We start from the raw sequence: 22,995 nt of genomic DNA on the forward strand, positions 1-22,995 counted from the left end.
AATGGGCACGGCGGGTGTACAGACCCAGGAACTCAGTGCAGGATGGTGGGAGACCCTCATAATGGGTACAGCAGGTGTACAGACCCAGGAACTCAGTGCAGGATGGTGAGAGACCCTCATAATGGGGACAGCAGGTGTATAGACCGAGGAACGTAGCCCAGGAATGATGGGAACACCTCATAATGGACATAGCAGTTGTGCAGACCCAGGAACTCAGCCCAGGAATGATGGGAGCCCCTCATATTGGGTGCTGCAGGTCTACAGACCCAGGAACTCAGCACAGGGATGGTGGGAACACCTCAATGGGCAGATCAGCTGTGTAGACCTGGGAACTCACCAGTAGATTTCACTAGTAGAATCCCTGAGAGATAGAGGAGATCTCCATCACACTGAAATCTCAGTTTTCGGGTGGACTGGCCCTTTTAAAGCTGTAAAGACAGAAGCCATCTTCCTGCAGATAACACGAGCCGACAGCCAGACAGTTATTACCAGACTCAGTGCAGCTTTGCAGGAGATTAAGTCTTTTTCACAAATCTCGTCTGACCTGGAGGCGGCCGGCTACTGTGAAGCATAATACACTGAAGATCACAGATCAGCGGGCTGTAAATAGCCTTTTCCTCCAGTGTACTCCTAGAAAAGATTAAAGTCCTATTTATGGGACACAACACACCATAACACACTACCGTGCGCGGCAGTGCGCAGTGTCTGAAAAAAATGCTGCATGTGTGTTCTGTGCATTGGCAGCCCATTAAAAATGAACGAATGAATGAAATGCACATCAATGGGTGAGCCAATGTGTGTAAACGCAACACTCAGGAATGGAGACAGCAAAAATCTCTCAAATCATAGAAAAAAAAAAAAAAAAACAGACAAAGGTATTTAACCATTCCCTATCTATGATGGGAAAAAAGAGTTTTGGCTTTAGAAACACTTTAAAGCAGAATTAAACTGTGCCAGAATTTGCCTTATTATGAGACACTCACCCCTGGGTGTGCTCTGGGTATGAAGTGAGCCCCCAACATCCACTACGTCCCCATCAGTGCAATGTCCATCTCTTCTTTCCTATCGGTGCCACGCCCATCCATTCTTCTTAACCAATTGTTGCCATGTCCATCTCGTCTTCTACCCCATCGGTGCCATGTCCATCTGATCTTCTACCCCATCGGTGCCGTGTCCATCTCGTCTTTCCCATTAGTGCCGTGTCCATCTCGTCTTCCCCATTAGTGCCGTGTCCATCTCGTCTTCCCCATTAGTGCCGTGTCCATCTCGTCTTCCCCATTAGTGCCGTGTCCATCTCGTCTTCCCCATTAGTGCCGTGTCCATCTCGTCTTCCCCATTAGTGCCGTGTCCATCTCGTCTTCCCCATTAGTGCCGTGTCCATCTCGTCTTCCCCATTAGTGCCACGTCCATCTCTTCTCCCCCATTAGTGCCGTGTCCATCTCGTCTTCCCCATTAGTGCCGTGTCCATCTCGTCTTCCCCATTAGTGCCACGTCCATCTCTTCTCCCCCATTGGTGCCACATCAATCTCTTCTTCTTCTCATAAGTGCCACTTCCATCTCTTCTTCCCCCATCAATGTCACATCCAAATCTTCTTGTTAGCAATCGATGCTATGACGATCTCTTCTTCTTCCCCATCGATGTCACATCCATCTATTCTTCCTAACCATCTGTGCCACGTCCATCTCTTCTTCTGCCTCATCGGTGCCAAATCCATCTCTTTTTCTTCCACATTGATGTCATGTCCATCTTTTCTTCTTACCCATCGGTGCCATGTCCATCTCTTTCTCCACCCCATTTGTGCCATGTCCATCTTTTCTTCTTCCACACTGGTGCCACATCCATCTCTTCTTCTTCCCCATCAATATCACATCCATCTCTTCTTCTTAGCCATTGATGCTATGTCAATCTCTTCTTCTTCCCCATCTGTGCCACGTCCATCTCTTCTTCTTCCTCATAGGTGCCATGTCCATTTCTTTTTTTGAGTCTGCCATTTTCTTGGCTTTGCCCATTGCACAGACATTGATGATGTAACTATCACACATGCGCATTGCATTACCATTACCTCGGCACTCGCCTCTTTTTCCAGAATCTGTAAGATGTAGACTCTACTGCACAACCGCCGCAGTCCACGTCTAGATTCCAGAAAAAAATGACTAGCAGGTAAGTGAAATAATTAGGGCAGAAGAGAATGAGAAATTATCTTCTACCAAAGGACCTACTCACTGGGAAATGTTTTATTTTTTAGAGTTTACTTCTGCTTTCAGTACTTAGCCACACTGATCCTTCACGCTGGACAATCTTTGCCACTTTATTGTACCTCCAGTCTAAGCCAAGGCAGAAACCACGGTAAAGAATGATCATAGCCTCTCCTGACCTACCTAAACATTTGAATTTGAATAACTTGCTTCCCTATCCAGGCTAATAATAACTTTATCATTTCACAATCCCCTAATTCGCAGCTAATTATACAGCAGGGCAATCTGGAAAATCCACATGCGGTGAAGTAACATTGATGGCGTGACGCAGATACAGAATGCCCGGAGGGGGGGGAACAGAGTGAGGAGCAATAAAGTTACTCAATTGTAGGCTGGGGAGACAATGGGAATATTCTGTTGCATAAAAGAAAAAATCCTCTGGTGCAGATTAAATCGGCTCTCCCTCCCCGTAAGACCCACTAACCCAAATACTCATAAAAATGCTTACAAATACATGGACAGACAGCAGGCTTTCCAAACCGCGTCCATTTAAAGAAACTGGAGCAGGGATTAGCGGATGAAATTTATAGCCGCGGCTGGGCTGAGCGGCGTAGCGTCTTGCAAACGGGGTCAGGGTCTCCGTTAGGGGTGGCACAACAAACGCAGATGTGACGTGAACCTGAAGGAGGGGACCTAAAGGGAACCAGTGACTGCAGAAATACGACAGGTGCCAGTGCTGACTTGTTTATAAAAGGTGCAGGTTCCAGGGCAGCCATCCCGATGATCCTGGTTCCACCACATTGAGGAGGTGGGATTGGACTTTAGACTGTTTGTGGTTTGGAGGTGGGAAAGATGACGGCCCCCGAAATCTGCACCTTTAAAGACCAAGTCTCTCTAAACATTAGCTAGGAGCTGGTACTTAAAAGAGAACTATGGGGTAAGTGTTTTTCCCCATAGTTCTCTTAAGGGTCACGGGAGGACATATACTAGTGCCCAAAGCTCAGTATATATTGAGCCACAGCTGTAGAGATTCACCCACCTGCGTGAGTGACAGCTGGCTCTGCCTATCTAGAGGCAGAGCCAGCTGTACCCGCCCTCTCCCCGTCTGTTCCTCCAGTCAACGCAGGAGGATCAGAGAGGGGGAAATCCCTGCAGGGAGCCGTGAGTGACAGTCACGGCTCTCTGCAGGGAGATGATCGAGAAGTGAGCGAGCAACAGTATGTGTTCACTCACTTCCCGATCTACAGAGCCGACGTGTGACAGTTTCATTGGGAATCAGGGGGCTTAAACACCAAACCTCATTCTCTAAAACGATGACTCTTCTGCCACTCTAAATTTAAAGTGGACCTGGCATCAGGTATGTATTTATAATGTTAAGTGCAGCATGTTAATTAAGGTGTCACTGTAACACTTCCAGGTATTTATTACCTCTCCCTGACAATGCCTTCATTATTATTATTATACAGGATGTATAAAGCGCCAACAGTTTGCGCAGCGCATTACAATATAAGGAAGACATTACATTCACAATACAATTCAAGACAAGATGGGAAGGAGGGTCCTGCCTGTGAGGGCTTACAATCTAGAAGGGAGGGGCAAGTGATACATGAAGAGGGAGCTGTGTGGGGGTGAATTGTTTGAGAACGTGATGGTTGAGGTGTTAGGTTGAGGTGGGATATGCTTCCCTGAAGAGATGAGTCTTAAGGGATCACCTATAGGCAGTCAGAGTGAGAGATAGACGGACAGGTTGGGGTAAAGAGTTCCAGAGGATGGGTGAGACTCTAGTGAAGTCCCGGAGGTGAGCATTGGAGGAGTTGATGAGGGAGCTGGAAAGGAGGAGTTATTTGAAAGAATGCTGACTGTACTGCTGGAAGCACAGATGGCCACTAGAGGCAGAAGCTACAACTCTGTATATGAAATAGAATGGTGGAAATAAATGTAGACGTTTTATCATCAGGAACTTTCGGCTAGTTCGCAGCAATCGTATCGAGTACACGAAAAGCCGCATTTCTATATACATTCCTGCACACATGTGACTGGGACCTGGGTCAGCCACCAGTCGACCCGTACGGGTTAAAGGCCAAATCCATACTTCATGGATGACATGTGTATGTCTCAGATGCTGCAATCCCATCTCTCACCTACAAGAAGGTAATAATTACTGAGGAATTATAATGAGGTTAATAACTACATATATCATTCATCATGATTACATAGATGTGCTATTATTAATTTTATGTGACTCATGGAAGCCACGAAAATACACCTACAACCCTGCAGCCTCAGTCAACAAGGAAGTGCAGAGGGGACAAGGAGCTTCAACAATAGCCTCTTACTAGTTCAACTAGGTGTATCCAAAGCCAAGAACACAAATGTAATATATTACAGTATACCAGCAGTGGCGTCACAAGGGGGGTGCGGCCAGCACCCAGGTGCCACCATTGGTGGGGTGACACCAAAATGACTGACAGTCATTTTGGTGTCACCCCCTCTGAAAAGTCATGCACTCGGTCATTGACCGAGAGCCTGACAGTGTCAGGAGAGAGGAGAGGGCCCGGCGGCATTCCCTCATCCGCTGGGTGAACGTCCCCTCCCATCTCTCCCAGTGTCTATCACCAAGATGGCCACCGGCAGGCATCAATAAGATGACCGCGCATGCGGTCTATGGGGAGGAAAAGCGATTTTACCTGCCCAAAGAAGCTCCTGTATCTTTTCAGGCGTCTGGCGTTTTCCTGCTAGGCGTTTTTCTACTCAGGTGTGAACCAGGGCCATAAAATATCATGGGATTTCTTGTGTTGGGCAGTTAAAAGCACTTTTCGAACTTCTCAAAAACGTCTAGGTGTAAACCAGGGCTCAGTGAGGGACCCCCCGGTTTATGGGGCCCTCAGGCACTCTGTAGAAGAGGGCCCACAGCTTTGCTTGTTACATCAGTACAGAAGAGTCTGATCAGTTTTTTGATCCTTTTCTCCAATTTCCAAAAACAAAGTCAAATTAAACACAAAGTGTAGATTTAAATTAAAAAAAACACATTTGTAACTCTTTTAGGAATCAGAAACGAATGGTGAGATGGCTTTTTATTTCCCGCCCCTAGTACAGGACGGGTTAATTGTAAACCAGAGCGGAGATCAATAAACACACAATACAGGCTTATGGCGGACACGCCCTGACCTACTTCTCCCGGCAGATGAAGGCGCAGTGAACACAGGTGGTGAAGACGACACTACGTGTTTGTTTCCATAACATGCCAAGAGTTCCCTGTCATCACTGGCACACGTACAAAGGAGAGAGGTGGAGATGTTCCTCTATAGTTTTACTTACAGAAGCGGGGGTCCCTGCACAGAAGTGGGGGTCCCTGTCCAGATGAGGTCCCTGCACAGAAGCGGGGTCCAGGGATCCTGCCCAGAAGCAAGGTTCCGGGCCGGAAGTGGGGTCCTTGTCCAGAGGCAGGGTACCTGATTAGGTAAACGACTTAGGTAAACCTGCAGGGCTGTATTAGCTGCTGGGGGCACGATATCGAGAGAGAGGAACGGTTACCTTACTACGCTGACTGTCAAAGTTTTGTTATCTACTCCCAATTTTTTGCGAGGAGTGGTACCCACGCCATCTCCCGATTGGGTCTGCCTCTACTGGGGTCTTGGGCCTCTTTTCATTTTCTCTCTCCTCTTTCTCCCCTCCTTGCCATTTGCTTTTATTCCTTCACGGTCTGAGCCAGGGTGAACGACTGGGATGCACACAGACTCCAAGGACAACTTCCCTCTTCATCTCCTGAAGAAGCGCTATCTAGTGCGAAACGTTGAGAAAATCAAGCTCCTCCATCATCTTCCATTATATAAATCATGTTATGTAATTATGAACTTTTCAATCATGCTTTTTCAATCATGTTCAATTGCACAAGAATTCTGATTGTCATCTACATATGAATGAATTTAATCAATGTGGAGTGAGTTTATAGGGGAATCATGTTGTCAATTTTATCAATTCTATTTGCTTTTTAATCAATTAAAATATACTTTTTCAAGAAATTCTTGGTGTGCAAGTTGTCAGTCGGCTGCCTAAAAAACCCCAACTTTTCTGACTTTTCGATATACCATTAATTTTTTTATTTTTACCTCTTTTGATTAAAGGTTAAGGTTAGGTTCACATATCGGCAAATCCCAGGATGCGCGATCGTGCGCAGTCCTATTGATTCTAATGGGGTTACATTCCGCGCGGCAATCGCTAAAATAAAGGTATACATGTACCTTTTTCCAAGACACGCACTGCGCGGTTTTCTTAACCGTGATCGTGCGCAATTGCATGGGTGGTATCGTGGTGGGAAACTGCATGATCTGCCTGGCGAAACTGGGGTGCCATTTGAAAATATTAACCCCGCCAGCGCGATCGGCGGTGGTGCGCAATTCCGTTACCAGATGGTGGTTTCGTGCACGATTGCCACGTGCTCTTGGATTGCCCAGGTGTGAACCTGGCCTTAAAGAGAACCGGTCAGTAGAATAAAACCTACAAACTGCCAGTGAGGTCTGTGATAAGCATCTTTTTGCTTCATTATACAACGGCCTTGTGAGCTGAGGAGGACCTGTGTGAATTTTATCTGGGATCCATGTGGCTTCAGATTTGATGTCATCAATAGTCATGGAGGAGTAGTTTACTAAACAGGGGTGGGCAATCCATTTTCTCTAGGGGCCACATGAGAAACTGGGATGGCTGTGGTGGACCGAACCGAACCGATTAACGTACGGTACCACACAATGCACCAATCATGCATTACAGTGCAGCAGGTGCATTGCCACTCATTTGAATGGTAACCCAAAACACACCTCATGGCCGCAATGCAATTGACAGCACAGTGTGGTAGCAATACCGTGCATTGCGGTTGAATAAAGTAGTGCATGCAACACAACTCACCTTATGCACTGTAATGCACAGTAGATGTGTTGTGTCGTACCATGCATTAATCGCACATTAATCGCACCGCATAGGTGTGAATGGGCCCTGAATGAAGCCTTATTGTCCCCACATAGTATGAGGCACCTATGGTTTATTTTATTTTTTGTTTTACAGGCCACAGGCGGGAGGTGAAGCTGAAGGAGGAGGACAGAGGAGTAGGACAGAGGGGCTGGGGGGACATGTGACTGGTTGTTAGGACCACCCAACGGTCATAGCAGCCAATGACTGCAGAGGAAGAGGACCCCTGACCTCACTGGCTGTTAAGATGCCAGTAGTCCTAGCAACCAAAAACCAAAGAGGAATGTGGTCTGGACACGGACTGATCGCCGAACTGCGCTGGGCTATGGTTGCAGTGGATGCACCGGCCCTGGAGGCCAGCACATCTCCTGTCAACCAACCATAAACGAGCGCGGGTCAGTGATTGGTCCGCATCCCGACCAAGAGACAGACAAAGGGCTGGATACGGGCCGGAAATGCCCAGGTCTGCCCTAGAGGGAGAATCTTCAAATCTGTAACACATTTATGGAACAGCAAGGTTTAAAAAAAAAAAAACATTTAAGCTGTAACATTAAGCTGCTTGAAATTACACTACATGTTCCCCCTGAATTTTACAGCCCCAGCCGTCTGTATATACCCCTTCATTACCAGGCCATATTTCAGTATTCAGTGATGTGGTAATGTGACTGATAATTACTCCGTCATGCAACACTAGACACAAATTAATTCTGTATCTTTTTTTTAAACAGAGCTGTATTTTGGTGCCATTACCACCGTGGTTTTACTTTTTTTTACTAGGAATGCACCGATACCGGTTTTTCGGTATCGAGTACGAGTCCCATTAAGGAAGGCGGGCGGCGTGTAATGACTTGCCGCCGCTTCCTGATTAGCCGGGAAGCCAGCTCCATGCTCCCTCATCACCAGGTGGTGAGGAAGCATGGAGCTGGCTTTCTGGCCAATCAGGAACCCAGGCGGCGTGTAATGACTCCCCGCCCAGCTTCCTGATACCGGAAGTTCTAGTATCGGAAGCATTTGGGCGAGTACTTGGTATTGGTGCATCCCTATTTTTATTATGTAAAAGCAAAAAGATTTTGAAAAGATAACTGATTTTCTGACTGTCCACCGCGTTTCTTGAGCACCTAAAATGCCAGGACAGTATAAACACCGCCAAAATTGATTTAGGACATAGAGTATACAGTTCAGCAGTCAGAGTGCAGGGGCCAGGACTATGTAATGAAGATTTCAGTGGTAAGGAGTTTCTGCACCAGTATGGTGGCGGTCAGGGGCGAGTGTCTCTTTAAATGTTGGGTCAGTGTTGAGTGGCCCATAACTGTCGGTAGTCAGTGGTGATTTTTCCCCCCATAACATTGGTGGTCAGTGTGCTCCCTTTATAGTCATTACGCCCCCTTGTTGCTCTGTGTTTGCCCCCTTTATGGTCAGTGTGCCCACCTTTTGTTAGTGGTAGTGGGAGCTACTTACAAAGGAGAAGTGATTGGCAGCAGAGGCGGAATGGGAGGGCTGTGTTTACATTTCTGATTGCTGCGATTGGTTTACAGTGATCACAAGTTATAGAGCCTCCGTGCATTGTGCTTGTGATCGGCCCTGTCTAATAAAAGCAGGATTTCAAATGGCGCATTTGCCAAGCATGTCCATTTTCTGTAGTGCCGTTTAAAAATGGCGCTCTAGGAAATTGAGTCCACCAACCCATTCTTTTACAATGCCAACATATTAAGGGGGTAAACACTTTCAGCAATAAAAGGCCATTAACATAGATGAATAGCAATTAGTTTGCTAAAGCACTGCACAATGTGTTTTAAACAAATTACCGGTTTTCATTTTTTCTATCCTTTGTTGCAATGCTGCTGATCTCATGCATCCTTCCTGTCTGTAGGCACTCTGGCAATGGCTGCATGGCATTTTATCAAGGACAGCTTCCTGATGGTGACAACAGAGGAGCATGCCTACGTGTGTTGAAACAGCCACTCCATTGGAAGCCCATGTGACAACGCAAAAGCATAATTGGAAGGCAGGGACAGAACGTTGTCACCATATAACAGGAAGTGCCTAAACAAAGACCTTCATGGCAGGATCCCCAGGAATTATTTTAACGAAAGCTGCAGATTTTAACATCCTGAAAATGACATTGACATAGCAAAGCTTCTATGAGATTTTAGTCATTGGGTTTAGATGCACTTCAAGCTACAGAGATACTTTGAGCTATTAAAGACATTCAGAGTGTGATGAAATACATTATATCTCACAGGGTAACATGATGCAGCTTGTTGCTCATTGCTAGCCATGACCCATCTGCTTATTATTCCTGCAGAACCGGCAAAGTCTTCTCCATTTCCTGTTCCAGCCGCAGATAATCCTCCCAGCTCTGGAACCGATTCACGCTCTGCCAAAACCAAAGAAGCACTTTGGAGAGGTTTTCTGTGTGACCCAAATCCAATACTCTCCTGATCCTAGTGGGTACAGGGACCAATTCCTGTCAGGTTCAAGTTTTCAGGTTATCACCCACCCCCAAGGTGAGCCACACTGCAGCTGAAGTACACCAAGAAGGCTTGTATATCAGATGCACTTGATTGGCCAAGCTCTGACAGGGCGTATCTTGTTGGTCAGAATCAGGCCAGCCAGAGGAGTTTATCATTATTATAATTTGAAGGCTTGGGGGTGGGGGGGCATCAGTTAGTGCAAGACCAATTTCTGGGTCCCCTATTAGGCTACTGGAGAAATAAAACGCATATTCACATGTGTCAATTAACAGCTAGATAAAAGTGAGCCATGTCCATGTCACAGCTGGAGAAGTCCCAGCACCCATCTGATCTCCATATAGTATATCTTGCCCTTAAGTCCTAGAGAGCCCTTTTGCAGCCGCACATACAGCAAGTCCAGCCCTGGTTGGCTGAATAACTTGTCACTTTTTTATATACCTCGAAGGTTTTAGGTCTCTGACCCGCCGACAACAGCAAAGGGAAGGTGCCACTCTCTAGCAGCTGGGCTTGGTTCGTGCTACGCCACTAAAGAACATCAAATGGGCAGAGCTGGGAATATGACGGTACCATCTCACCCATGGCATCCCAAGAGATATACAGTACCAGCAAGACAACTTGCCAGCAACCATATAATTTCAGTTGTGGAAGGAGCTGGCCTTTAAGCAGCAAATTCCACAAAATTAAGGGTGAGATAACCCTTTAAAATAGAACATTTTAAAATTAGATGTATTTCTTCAACGAATACAAATTCCCAGTCCTGATTGCTTTGACAAATTTGTGTCTAGAGATTATAATTATATATATTAAATAAAAACACACACACACACATTATTAGGTACACCTTGCTAGTACAAGGTTGGACCCCCCCCCCCCTTTGTCTTCAGAACTGCCTTCATTCTTCGTGGCATAGATTCAACAAGGTGCTCTATTGGATTGAGATCCGGTGACTGTGGGGGCCATTTGATTTCAGTAAACTCATTATCATGTTCAAAAAATCAGTTTGAGATGATTTTAGTTTTGTGATAAGGCGCGTTATCTGGCTGGAAGTAGCCATCAGAAGATGGGTACACTGTAGTCATAAAGTAATGGACATGGTCACCAAGAATACTCCGGTAGGCTGTGGAATTTAAAATGATACTCAATTGATACTAAGGGGCCCAAAGTGTGCCAAGAAAATATCCCCCAGGCCATCACACCACTACCAGCCTGGACCATAGATACTTATAGGCAGGATGGACCCATGTTGTCATGTTGCTTATGTCAAACTTTGACCTGACCATCCGAATGTTGCAGCAGAAATTGAGACTCATCAGACCAGGCAATGTTTTTCCAATCTTCTATTGTCCAATTTTGGTGAGCCTTTGCGAATCGTAGCCCTTCCTGTTCTAAGCTGACAGGAGTGCACCCGGTGTGGTCTTCTGCTGCTGTAGCCCATCTGCTTCAAGGTTCCACGCGTTGCGCATTCAGAGATGCTCTTCTGCAGACCTCGGTTGTAACGAGTGGTTGAGTTACGGTTGTCTTTCTATCAGCTTGAACCAGTCTGGCCATTCTCCTCTGACCTCTGGCATCAACAAGGCATATTCCCCCAGAGAACTGGACATTTCCTCTAGTTCAGACCATTCTCTCTAAACTCTAGTGCTGGTTGTGTGTAAAAATCCCAGTAGATTAGCAGTTTCTTAAATACTCAAACCAGCCCGTCTGGCACCATTAACCATGCCATGTTCAAAATCACCTTTCGTCCGCATTCTGATGCTAGGTTTGAATTTCAGCAGATAATCTTGACCATGTCTACATGGCTAAATGCATTGAATTGCTGTCTTGTGATAAGCTGATTAGATATGTGTTTAAACAAGCACTAGAACAGGTATATCTAATAAAGTGGCCAGTGATTGGGTGTGTATATCAGGCTGGGAAATCCCAGGAGACAATAAAGACACCTAAAAAATTATAGTGACATTTTATAGTGAACTTTTTCCTCTGTCGTTGATGGAAGCCCTTGTCTTCAAGGTCATTAAAACTGCCACTGGTTTCTATGCTGGTATGAATGGTTCCTGAACTCTATTCATCTATCCATGGTCTATCATACTTACTGGCATGACAGATCACGCAGGATCAGAGTTAGGATTCTGCATCATACAAGTTCTGTGAGCTCTCCCTTGCTCAGATCCACTCAGCTATAACATGCGGAGATGGAGAAATATCAAAGCAGAGGAACTAAACTGTATGCGACCATATAAGATACTGATTGTAGATTAGCAGTTCCTTCCTATACATAGACTTGGCCATGCACATTCACCCTATCTTTAAATAGTCGTCCTCGAGCTCCAGTCCTATGACTTTGCCTAGGCTTGCTCTGCTGCAGGTAACATTCCCTCAGTCTCCTCTCCCCCCGTGATCAGACTATACATGGCATCTCAGTCCAGGAAGTAGATGGTGACTCTGGATGATGCCAGAACAAAGATGGTTCTGCCCTTCTGGAGAGAAAAGCAGACGAAGGCTTTGTCAAGAGGAGCCCTGTGATCTCTGTGAGAGGTAATAAATACCTGGAAGTGTTTAACTGACACAATACTTGACAAAATATATCTAACGGCAGGTCCACTTTAAATCCTCCTCCGCCGCGAGGAAGAAGGTAAAAGTATTACATAGTTATTCCAAGAGCTCTTCTATGTTTCTTGATTTTCAATCAGATGAAGTTCTTAAACAGTTGCCAGATGTTTAATTTGACAATTCGCCAGGGATGATGGGTCCTTGTCACCTCTCAGGAGAAAAGAGCGACACTGATGTTTGTTTCAAGAGACAACTGAAGGAACAATGTGGGGCGAAGTGAGGACAGGCGCGCAAGCTCCCCTCTGGGCATTCCTGCCTAATAGGCGCAGTTGGCACACACGGCGTGAAATAAATTAACCATTTCAAAACACGCAGCGAGGTTCTCCGCAGAACTCTCAGGAGAACGGCGCATATCCCAGACATTAATTAAACCCAACTGCAACACCAACTAGCTGAAACTGATTATGCTAATTTGCGCTACGGGAACAGAATCACATTGTGGAGAGCGAAGGATGCCGCCAGCTAGCAAGTCTTTTATGAGTTCAACCAACAAGCCAAGATTTCTCATAAAGCGGAAAACATGGTGAACTCATTATCCTTCGTCACATATGCAGAGTTGTCATGCTCAAACCGGTTTAAAGATAAATAAAGAGACCAAATATAAAAACAGCTGATGCCTGGCGTGGTCACTGGTTGGGTCAATCACTCTCAAAGAACTTGTATCCCTTGCAGGCGCTAATGGTGGGATTTTCCAGTAGTGCGGCTCTACTCCCTCCTACACTAAAGGTGCCACCTTCTCTACTTACCAATCTATGTTGTTAACCCAACACCATCACTGTCATCACTGACAATGAGGACATCTCACCATTGGGGAGCCAAGAGGAATAAAAGGGCCAGTGTGTGGTTGGGTGTAGCTGGCATTTAAAGTGAAGAGTATTTACGAGTCCAAAAGTATTGATTCCATCATATAGCTCAAAGTTTATCATTACATCCAATAAATGCTTCAACATTTGGCTGTGTTGTAACCCTCAAAATGTGTTGGCTTGTTACCGTTAGACTTCTATGATGATAAATAATTCTGGACTTCTAAAAATGTGGTGTGGTGGTCTCGGTTTTTTTACTATACCCTCCTTTATTTACCCCCAAATCCTTTGAGGTTCCTTCATGTTATAGAGCCACCCAGCCTGAGTTATTGCACTCTTCAGTATGGACTAAACCAGATTTGGATCCTGTGTTCTATCAAAGTTTGTGACTACGTTAGAATGTGTGACTGGTGACGTGGTCACACATTTTAACGTAATCCCACCCAGTTCTTCGGCAGTGGAATGTGTGACCGGCAATAGGTCAAGCATTCCAACGCTTTCTCAGCTGTTCCAGGGCAGATCGGCATCGCAGATCGTATGTGCAGGAGAACAGATCTGTCCTGGGACAGCTGATCGTTCCTGAAATGTGACTTTGTGAGTGTGATCTCACATACCACAAAGTCGGATAGAAGTGAAATTTCAGGACCGATCAGCTGTTCCAGGGCAGATCGGTTCTCCTGCACATACGATCTGCGATGCCGATCTGCCCTGGAACAGCTGACAAAGCGTTGGAATGCTTGACCTATTGCCGGTCACACGTTTCACCTACGAAAAGCTTGGCGGGGTTACGTTAAAATGTGTGACCACGTGACCGGTCACACATTTTAATGTAGTCACAAACTTTGATAGAACACCGGCACCTCCCACTTCCTCCAATTTTAAAGTAAAGCTCATACAGAAAATACGCCCAACAACAGTCCCTATGAGCAGGTACCAGCAGATGTCTGCCTGTGCCTTTCGTTGTGAGGAAATCTTTGGTGCAACCCAAAGTCCCCAAACATAATTGTATTCAGGACTCAACTGTAGCTGAAAGCTGGAGCTCTGATAAATGGCATACCATGCCAACATCTCATGCAAGCCGGTCAATGGTAAACAGAAAGCTTCTGCCTCATTGGGCTGGGTAATGGCAGAAGCTATGCATAAGACCAGAGAGTGTACTCCTGGGTTTTAGGTCCTTGCTAACACACCGAGGACATTTTATTTCCATCCAAGGTAGTTCAAGTTGGATTGATAGTTTTAGATGCAATGATTTGGGATTATTAGACAGAGTATTTCTGCCACCTGAGCTTTCCAAGTATCAGCCCGCACACAGTTTTTATTATTATGGGTTTCATTGTCCTAATGATGAGGGTAAAGTTTAGGATTAGGTCAGTGCTGGAAAATTCCTGGCATCCAGGTAGCCAATGCTCCGTAAGAATTACAACTGGCACCTAACTTTGTGAGGCTTCCTCTAGTTGTTGTCAATGGAGCTGGCTCCTATAAAAAAAGCCTGGTGGCTCCTGAATTGGACAAACTGGCTCCTGAATTCCATAATAATTTCCCCAACACTCGATTAATGGGTTTGGTTTAGGGTTGGGTTTACCATAAGGATAACTTTGCCTTAAAGGGTTAGGTTGAGTATGTCTAGCCAATTTTTTTTATTATTTTAGATAGATTGGTGAATCATTAGAACGTCTTTCATGGGGCCACTATTGGTGAGATCTCTGCATTGACTTCCCAGGTCTGCTGTACCTAGTATGATCATATTGTTTACATTAAACCCTTCATCGTCATTTACTAGTCCTGATTGTCCCTGCATAGCACAGCAAAACAAGCAAGTTGGAAAATCAGTTGAGCAACTTTTGGCATTTTGTTGTTGCTGGTAGCAGTTATAAGACCATCTTGGTATCTGCAGAATTTGGTCATGAAGGATCAAAATATATCCCATGTACTGTATGCTCATCCTAAGGTTGTCTATAGACCAGCAGATATCCTGCCAAGAATGCACAGTCATGGCGAGATGTCTTAAGGGTTGATTCATAAAACGTTTGCCCAGCTATACCCTTGGTGAATGCCATTTGTATGGCATTCCCGGCACTAGATGGAGTCGAAAGGCATAGGAATCCCTATCTTCCTCAGCTCCATCCAGTGGTAGGAATGATGTGTGGATGACATTCGTCCAACATATAGTTGTGGGAAAAGCTTTATGAATCAACCCTTAAGACATCTCCCCTTCCTGCGCCCATTACTGAAGTGCCAGGACCTGCTGCCACATTCCCCTAGACTCTGAAGTCAGGTGAAAGAACAGCTCGGTGAAAGTGGCCGCTTTTGGTGTATCCATTTTTAGGCAATCTGGTAAATATCCCTGAGGACCTATAAATAGAGGAACTGGAAACCAAATTAGGTTCACAACTTCTTGTTTGCTGGTTTTCTGACAGAACTCTCCCAAAGATTCTGGGGGGAGATATATGAATCTAAAGGCCAGACAAGAAAAAGAAACAACAATCGATAATTGGATAATTGAGGTAAAAAAAAAGGAACAAATATTTGGAAGAAAGATGCAATTTAAACCAGCAAACTGCAACAAAAACTCTAACACAGAAAGAGGGGATTGTATGAGAAGTCACTCAGTTATATCGCCGCACCAATCCTGCTTTTTACTTCAGGTTTACGGCTTTATACATTCAGCAGATTGCAGTAAGAACGGTTAAAGTGGAACTTTCAGTGACTTCACAAGGCTGCAATCAATTCCGGACATGTCAAAATATACAGCAACAGTATCATTGTTCCAAAAACGTTCCGTCTTTAATCATGAAAACACCTCGTGTTGATGGCTGTGATGATGTCATCAGTCTGCTGCAGGCAGGAGGAAGCATTTCCTCAGTCCCCTCTCCCAGTAATCAGTCTGCTGCAGGCAGGAGGAAGCATTTCCTCAGTCTCCTCTTCCCCAGTGATCAGTCTGCTGCAGGAAGGAGGAACCATTTTCTGAGTCTCCAATCCCCCCAGTGATCAGTCTGTTGTGGGCAGAAGGAAGCATTTCCTCAGTCCCCTCTCCCCAGTGATCAGTCTGCTGCAGGCAGGAGGAAGCATTTTCTAAGTCTCCTCTCCCCCCAGTGATCAGAATGCATCATTGTAACAAGCCACAAGGTGAGGGGCTGCAGCAGGGGCTGATCTGTGTCAGACATTTGTGAACACAGCCAAGAATGGCAGGCAATGGGGGGTTTACATGACTGTGTCATCTCTGAGCCAAGATCTCAGTCCGGGAAGTAGATGGTGACCCTGGATGATGACTGAGCAAAGATGAAAGCATTGGTAGGGGAGTACTGTGCCTTATGTGAGTGGTAATACATTCCGCACTCCTCTAGCTGCATTCTTCTTAAAAAATATTTGGGAAAACAACCGAAATCCAACCGCATTCAGACGGTGGGTGACCCAGAATGACAAAATCTACCAGTTTTGAGTGGATAGAACTCATCTGTACCAAAGCCTCTGCTCACAAATTGTATAAAAGCAGAGTTATGACAATGTATAGGATGTAAGGAACCCATAACATACACGTCACAGCTGGGAAGAATAATCCTAGTACAAAAGAACCTACAGGTGACAGGGTATGTGTATAATATCCAGCACTGTACAGATATAATAATATATGTGACAGCAGAGAACTACCAGGGTTGCATCGGTTGCAGCTGGGACCTGGCTCTGGCGCTCCACCACTGTCCTGAAAGCATTAGTCTGTATTGTTTTAGAAAAACTGTCACATGACCATAAACAAAAATGTATCAGTACTTGTACTTGTAAGTACTCGGCAAGTACCAGTACTCGTACTCGCAAAACTGGTATCTGTGCATCCCTTTATTTATATTTATAAAAACAAAATCGTACAATAAAACTCAGATGTACAAATCCCAGGAGCTCCGTGTGCTCCTTACAGATGACAGCGGCCTCCTAATTTTTGGATTTTGTCTCTAGTCTAGCCTTGGAGCTCAAAAGTATCGGTACATGTACTCGTACCGAGTACTGTACTTGGTATCTGTGCAACCCTAAAATATATATATATATATATATATATTGTACAGGTGATAATATTGGAGTAATGTATAGGATCCTATAGTATTGTACAGGTGATTATAAGAATGTCAGACACAATAATGCATTGGACCTCATAATATTGCACAGGCGATAATATTATCAGAGTAATGCAAAGGATCTTATATTGTACAAGTGATTATAAGACTGTCAGATAGGAGTAATGTATGGAATCCCACAGTATTGAAGAAGTAATATATTGGATCCCATAGAACTGTACAGGTGATAGAGTAATATATAGGATCCTATAGTACTGTACATAGGATTATATTATTAGAGAAATATATAGGATCCCATAGTACGGTACATTATAAAATCAGATTATAAGATCAGATTAATGTACATGATCCTATAGTACTGTACATAGGATTATATTATTAGAGAAATATATAGGATCCCATAGTACGGTACATTATAAAATCAGATTATAAGATCAGATTAATGTACATGATCCTATAGTACTGTACAGGTGATTATAAGATCAGAGTAATGTACATGATCCTATAGTACTGTACAGGTGATAAGATCAGAGTAATATACATGATCCTATAGTACTGTACAGGTGATTATAAGATCAGATTAATGTACATGACCCTATAGTACTGTAAAGGTGATTATAAGAATGTCAGAGTGATGTATAGGGTCCTATGTTACTTTGCAGGGGGAAGAAGTAGGTGAAATACATAGAACTGTATGAACTGGGATAAAAGAAGTAACATATGTATTAATATATAGTATGTAAAGGATCACCCAGCACACTATAGATATCAGTATACAGAGTCATTTATCCAATTTTATAGAACTGTCAAAGTGATCATAGGGATTAATATACAAAGTAATGTCTGGGGTCATACAGTGCCCTATAGAGGATAATACAGAGAAATGTACCTGAGAATTCTATGCATGATAATAGGAAGTATTAAAATCATCAATGTATAGATCACACAGCACTAGGAGATAATAGGAAGTATTGTTACTGAGTAATGTATAGGATCGTACAGGTGATCACAGTATATAGGGAGATGTATAGGATCGTACAGGTGATCACAGTATTATAGAGGGATGTATAGGATCGTACAGGTGATCACAGTATATAGGTAGATGTATAGGATCGCACAGGTGATCACAGTATTATATAGGGAGATGTATAGGATCGTACAGGTGATCACAGTATTATAGAGGGATGTATAGGATCGTACAAGTGATCACAGTATTATATAGGGTGATGTATAGGATCGTACAGGTGATAATTATATATAAATCAGGTCTTTTCAGGTGATAATAGGAAGTGTGATGTATCGGATCAGATAAGGGGCGCTATCGGTGTGCGGAGCGGTATACGGTGCAGTATCGGTGCTCGGGGTATAAGCACACACAGTCCGATCGCCGCTGTCGGCGGGTTGGGATCACACTCACCCGGCATGCCGTCCCCATCTTCCTTGGTTGCTGTCATCTCGATACCGGCCAGCCGGCATTGAGCTGCCCGTACTGCCGACCGGCCCCGCCCCGTGCTGTCACCCCGCCCTCTCCTTTCCAGCAGCCAGATTATTGCAGGGAGCCATCCCGCGAGAGTGAAAGGGGGCGTGGCTGTATGTTTCCACGGAAACCGCGATGCTTTCCGAGAGAGAGACCGCCCACTCCGCAGCGGAGAGTCCAGACCAGACCGGGGCCGTAGACCGTAGAGCTCACAGCTCAGACCCCGGCCAGGGACAACAGATAGAGAACATGCCAAGTGCCGCATACAGAGCCCGACCAGGCACCACAAACCCAGCCAGGTGCATAGACAAAGCACAGAGTCCAGCAATTGGCCAAGGACCCCAGCCAGGGACCTAACGCAGAGCACAAGCAGTGGCCACAGGTTATGACCAGGGGCCACAGAGAAAGCACAGACCTGGCCAGGGGCCACAGAGAAAGCACAGACCCAGTCGGGGGCCACAGAGAGAGCACAGACCCAGTCGGGGGCCACAGAGAGAGCACAGAGCCAGTCGGGGGCCATAGACAGAGCCAGTCGGGGGCCACAGAGAGAGCACAGACCCAGTCGGGGGCCACAGAGAGAGCACAGAGGCAGACCTGACCCTTCCCTATGGCAGCTAGAAAAGGGTCAGGTGACCTCCTTCTCCCAGTCTGAGTCCTGCTGTACAAGGAGATTGGCTGTAATTATAACACTCATCTACATTCCCGGGAGTCTCTTAATGTGTGCGCAGAGTTCAGCTTTAGCAGAATGGGAGGAGCCGGAAGACGCCTGAAGCTACCAGTCAGGTTTCCGCAGCATGCGTCACAGTGCGCTTAATTACAGTTTATGCAAATTTTTCCGAGAAGTGATCATGTGACCTGTATTCCGGGAATCAGCACAAGGAGGTTCCCAACTGACAGGAACCTAATATCGGGGGGCGGGGACAGGTGACAAGGAAGGTCGTGTGACATGCCGAGCTGCACGTTTCTTGATCTGCCATCGCTCCCCGATGAGGACAATGAGATACAATTAGAGTTTATAAGCCGTAAAAGCTGCAAAATGGGCGATGATTTGGTTTTGGTTTGTTTGTTTTGGCCCGGGAGATTTCCCATCACTTCCTGTTCTAGTGGACAAACAGGAAGTAAGGATAAATCCTTCCAGGGGTGAACTAAACTGCTCAGGACATCAGGGGGTCTATTTATAAACAATTTGCACGTCCCTTTCCCTGCAAATATCCGTGAACAATCGTTGTGGTTGAAAAAAGCCAAAAACAAATATTTCCTAATATATATTTTCCCAGTTTGAATGTAGTGTGTGTAATATTACATTATGGCCACTAGATGGAGTTTCCCCAGATTTAATGTAGTGTGTGTAATATTACATTATGGCCACTAGATGGAGTTTCCCCAGATTTAATGTAATCTGTGTAATATTACATTATGGCCACTAGATGGAGTTTCCCCAGATTTAATGTAGTGTGTGTAATATTACATTATGGCCACTAGATGGAGTTTTCCCAGTTTGAATGTAGTGTGTGTAATATTACATTATGGCCACTAGATGGAGTTTCCCCCAGTTTGAATGTAGTGTGTTGTAATATTACATAATGGCCACCAGATGTCGCTGAGGAGCACAGGAAATAAGGATTTATATCCTTAGCTCCATCTATTGGCCATAATGTAATATTGCAACACACTACATCAGACTGGGAAGACTCCATCTAGTGGCCATAATGTATTATTACAACATAGCACATTTCAACTGGGGAATGCTCCCGCATACACACCAGCATTGCGTTTAGCGCACTTGAGTAGACAAGTGTTGACATGGGGTTTTTTTTTAACGCATTGTGTTGATGTGTTTTTTTTGCTCACAGCAGGAGCCAAACAATACATCATTATTCTCAGACAATTCATCCCCACATAGCTACCCCCTCATGTATCACTTCCCCCTCCCTTTTAGATTGTAAGCCCTCAGGGGCAGGGCCCTCCTTACCGTCTTGTCTTGAATTGTATTGTGATTGTAATGTCTGCCCTATATTGTAAAGCGCTGCGCAAACTGTTGGCGCTCTATAAATCCTGTATAATAATAATTCTATGCATGAAGTACCTTGCAACATGCAGTGACGCTTTGTAAAGTGTTGCAGTGAATTTGTCTGAGAATAATGATGTATTCCATCGAACCAGCATGTTTGAAAACCCGCCGGGAATCATACGATTCTCGGCGAGTTGGTGGCCTGCTGGTTCGACAACTGCCGCACGCGCACACTGCCCGTTTGCAGTCAGCGTAAGCCCGCCCCTCATTAGTCATCGCAAGCCCGCCCCTCAGGGGGCGTGGCTTGCGATGATCGAGAGTAGGATCTGCCTGTCCAAGATAGGCAGATCGTACGTTTTTTTAATCCCTTTACAACCATCGCAAGACTAAGGTCTTGCGATGGTTGTACAGTGTATGGCCACCTTAAGAGAGAGGCCCTTGCAGTAGGCCTGCAGTAAGCAACACAGGCCAATGCACATAGTGTGAATGGGCCCTCACATAGGGGTGAGTGGGCCCTTACATAGGGGTGAGTGGGCCCTAAGAGTAACTTACACAGCAGCCAGAAAACAAACACCTGTTTTGTAAATTTTTTTTTTTGGACCATCTTTGACCTAAGAACAGCAGCTCATCTGGTGGCAGCAACTCCACAAGGTCCTCATAGCTTCTGAATGTTATACATGACTAGGCCACCATCACTCACCCCCTCTGTCTCTTCTGTCTGTTCATTCCAAAGATTCCACCATCACGGGATGTAAACAAAACTGAGATTTACGGGATCAATGGTTTTGTAGCGGTTGCTGGGCCATGAGGTTCACCACGGTTGTCTCCTATTATACCTCATACAGCCAACAGTTCCATACATTGAATATTCTGGATCTGGCTTTCGTGGCTCAGAACCTTAATGTGATGTGTCATTTTGAACGGTGGTCTGACGTGTTATCATGAAGTCCCACGCCACCACCATCGCTTGAGTTGACCAAGGGCCACCTCCCACATCATGCATGTTACATTGAGGTCAATGCACCGTATGTCTTGAAGACCACTGCCCAGCAATCTCCAATGTTAGCAATACTCAAACCCCACCCTCCAGGCCCCAGAGCTCGCTCCTTTCTCCTTGAAGAAAAGGTAGAGATGATGCTGGAAGGTGAAGCAATTTGACCATTTGTTATTTTCACCCGAAAATAACATTGCATGCTGGGAGCTGAACTTGCTTCTCTATGTTTAAAAGCATGTGACCGAGTCATGTGCATGGCATTAGAAACGTGCGTGTCAGAGAATGATTTAACATGCAATTCTATAATCACGAAGAATAACATTGCTGCTCAACTTCTGAAACGTTTCAATGGATGGCTTTAAGGATTTCTAAGCCATGACCTAAAAAAAAACAACCTTACATCCAGCGAAGGCAAAGCTGTGGCTCCGTGTACTTCATCGGGGGCTCAGGAGGTACTTGAGTCCACTACTTGCATTTTCAGGATGGTAGCTTTCATATTTCACTCATAGCAAATGTATGCATAGAGGGGAAATGATCAAAACTGGAGCAGACAAAATCACGGCAACCAAATCAGCTTCTCTCTTTCATTTTCAAATCTTAACCAAACAAACTGAAGAGAGAAGCTGATTGGTTGCCATGCACAGCTGCTCCAGATTTTGATCAATATCCCTCATAGTCTTTTAGAGAGAGACCCTTAAAATGACAAAGATGAAACTTTCAATGTTGCCTTACAAAATCATACAAAAGACAAAGGGGTCCATACATGAACTATTGGCGTGGTGGTTCACCTGGTAAATATCTGTGAACGGTCGTTCTGTGCAAACATATGGCACAACGAGCGTTCTTTAGTTGTTTCTTTTCAACAGAATGAGGGGAATTTATCAAAACTGGAGCAGATGTGCATGGCAACCAATCAGCTTCTCTCTTTAGTTTGTTCAGTTAAAATTTGAAAATGAAAGAGAGATGGTTGCCATGCACAGCTGCTCCAGAGTTTGTCTGCTCCAGTTTTGATAAATTCCCCCCAATGTATATTCAAATGTGTTTTTTTCCAATATCATTTCTAATTATGGCCACTAGATGGCGCTTTGGAGCATAGAAAATCAATTTCTATTCCTATGCTCCTTCATTGCCATCTAGTGGCCATAATGTGGTATTACATGAAAAGTTCAAAAAATATTCAACCGGTCCAAGAAAAAAATATATATATATTGTATTCGCACAGAGCGAGCATTCACAGGGTGAACGGCCCTGCTAATTGTTTATAAAAAGACCTCAAAGTTTACTTGTCCAGCTTCCCTTTCTCATCCAGTCATTTGTATGCTCTGCAAGACTACCCTGCTAGCAAAAAACACTCTGCTTCAATATCCTGAAACTTGGAGAACCCCATCCATTCGTGTGTGAAAG

At 44.9% G+C, this 22,995-nt stretch overlaps 1 protein-coding gene across 1 annotated transcript in view; it reads right to left on the reverse strand.

Moving 5' to 3' along the window:
* ARNTL2 (aryl hydrocarbon receptor nuclear translocator like 2) overlaps positions 1-18,660 on the reverse strand; it is a 53,019-nt gene extending 34,359 nt beyond the window's left edge. Inside the window, exon 1 of the mRNA XM_018556088.1 lies at positions 18,527-18,660. Within this exon, the coding sequence (XP_018411590.1) occupies positions 18,527-18,563 (37 nt within the window). The 5' untranslated portion in view covers positions 18,564-18,660. The remainder of the gene's footprint in view (positions 1-18,526) is intronic.
* Between the last annotated feature and the right edge of the window lie 4,335 nt (positions 18,661-22,995).

The sequence above is a fragment of the Nanorana parkeri genome, unplaced genomic scaffold (genome assembly GCF_000935625.1).
Source record: "Nanorana parkeri isolate BGI_ZX_2015 unplaced genomic scaffold, ASM93562v1 scaffold224, whole genome shotgun sequence".
Classification (NCBI taxonomy): domain Eukaryota; kingdom Metazoa; phylum Chordata; class Amphibia; order Anura; family Dicroglossidae; genus Nanorana; species Nanorana parkeri.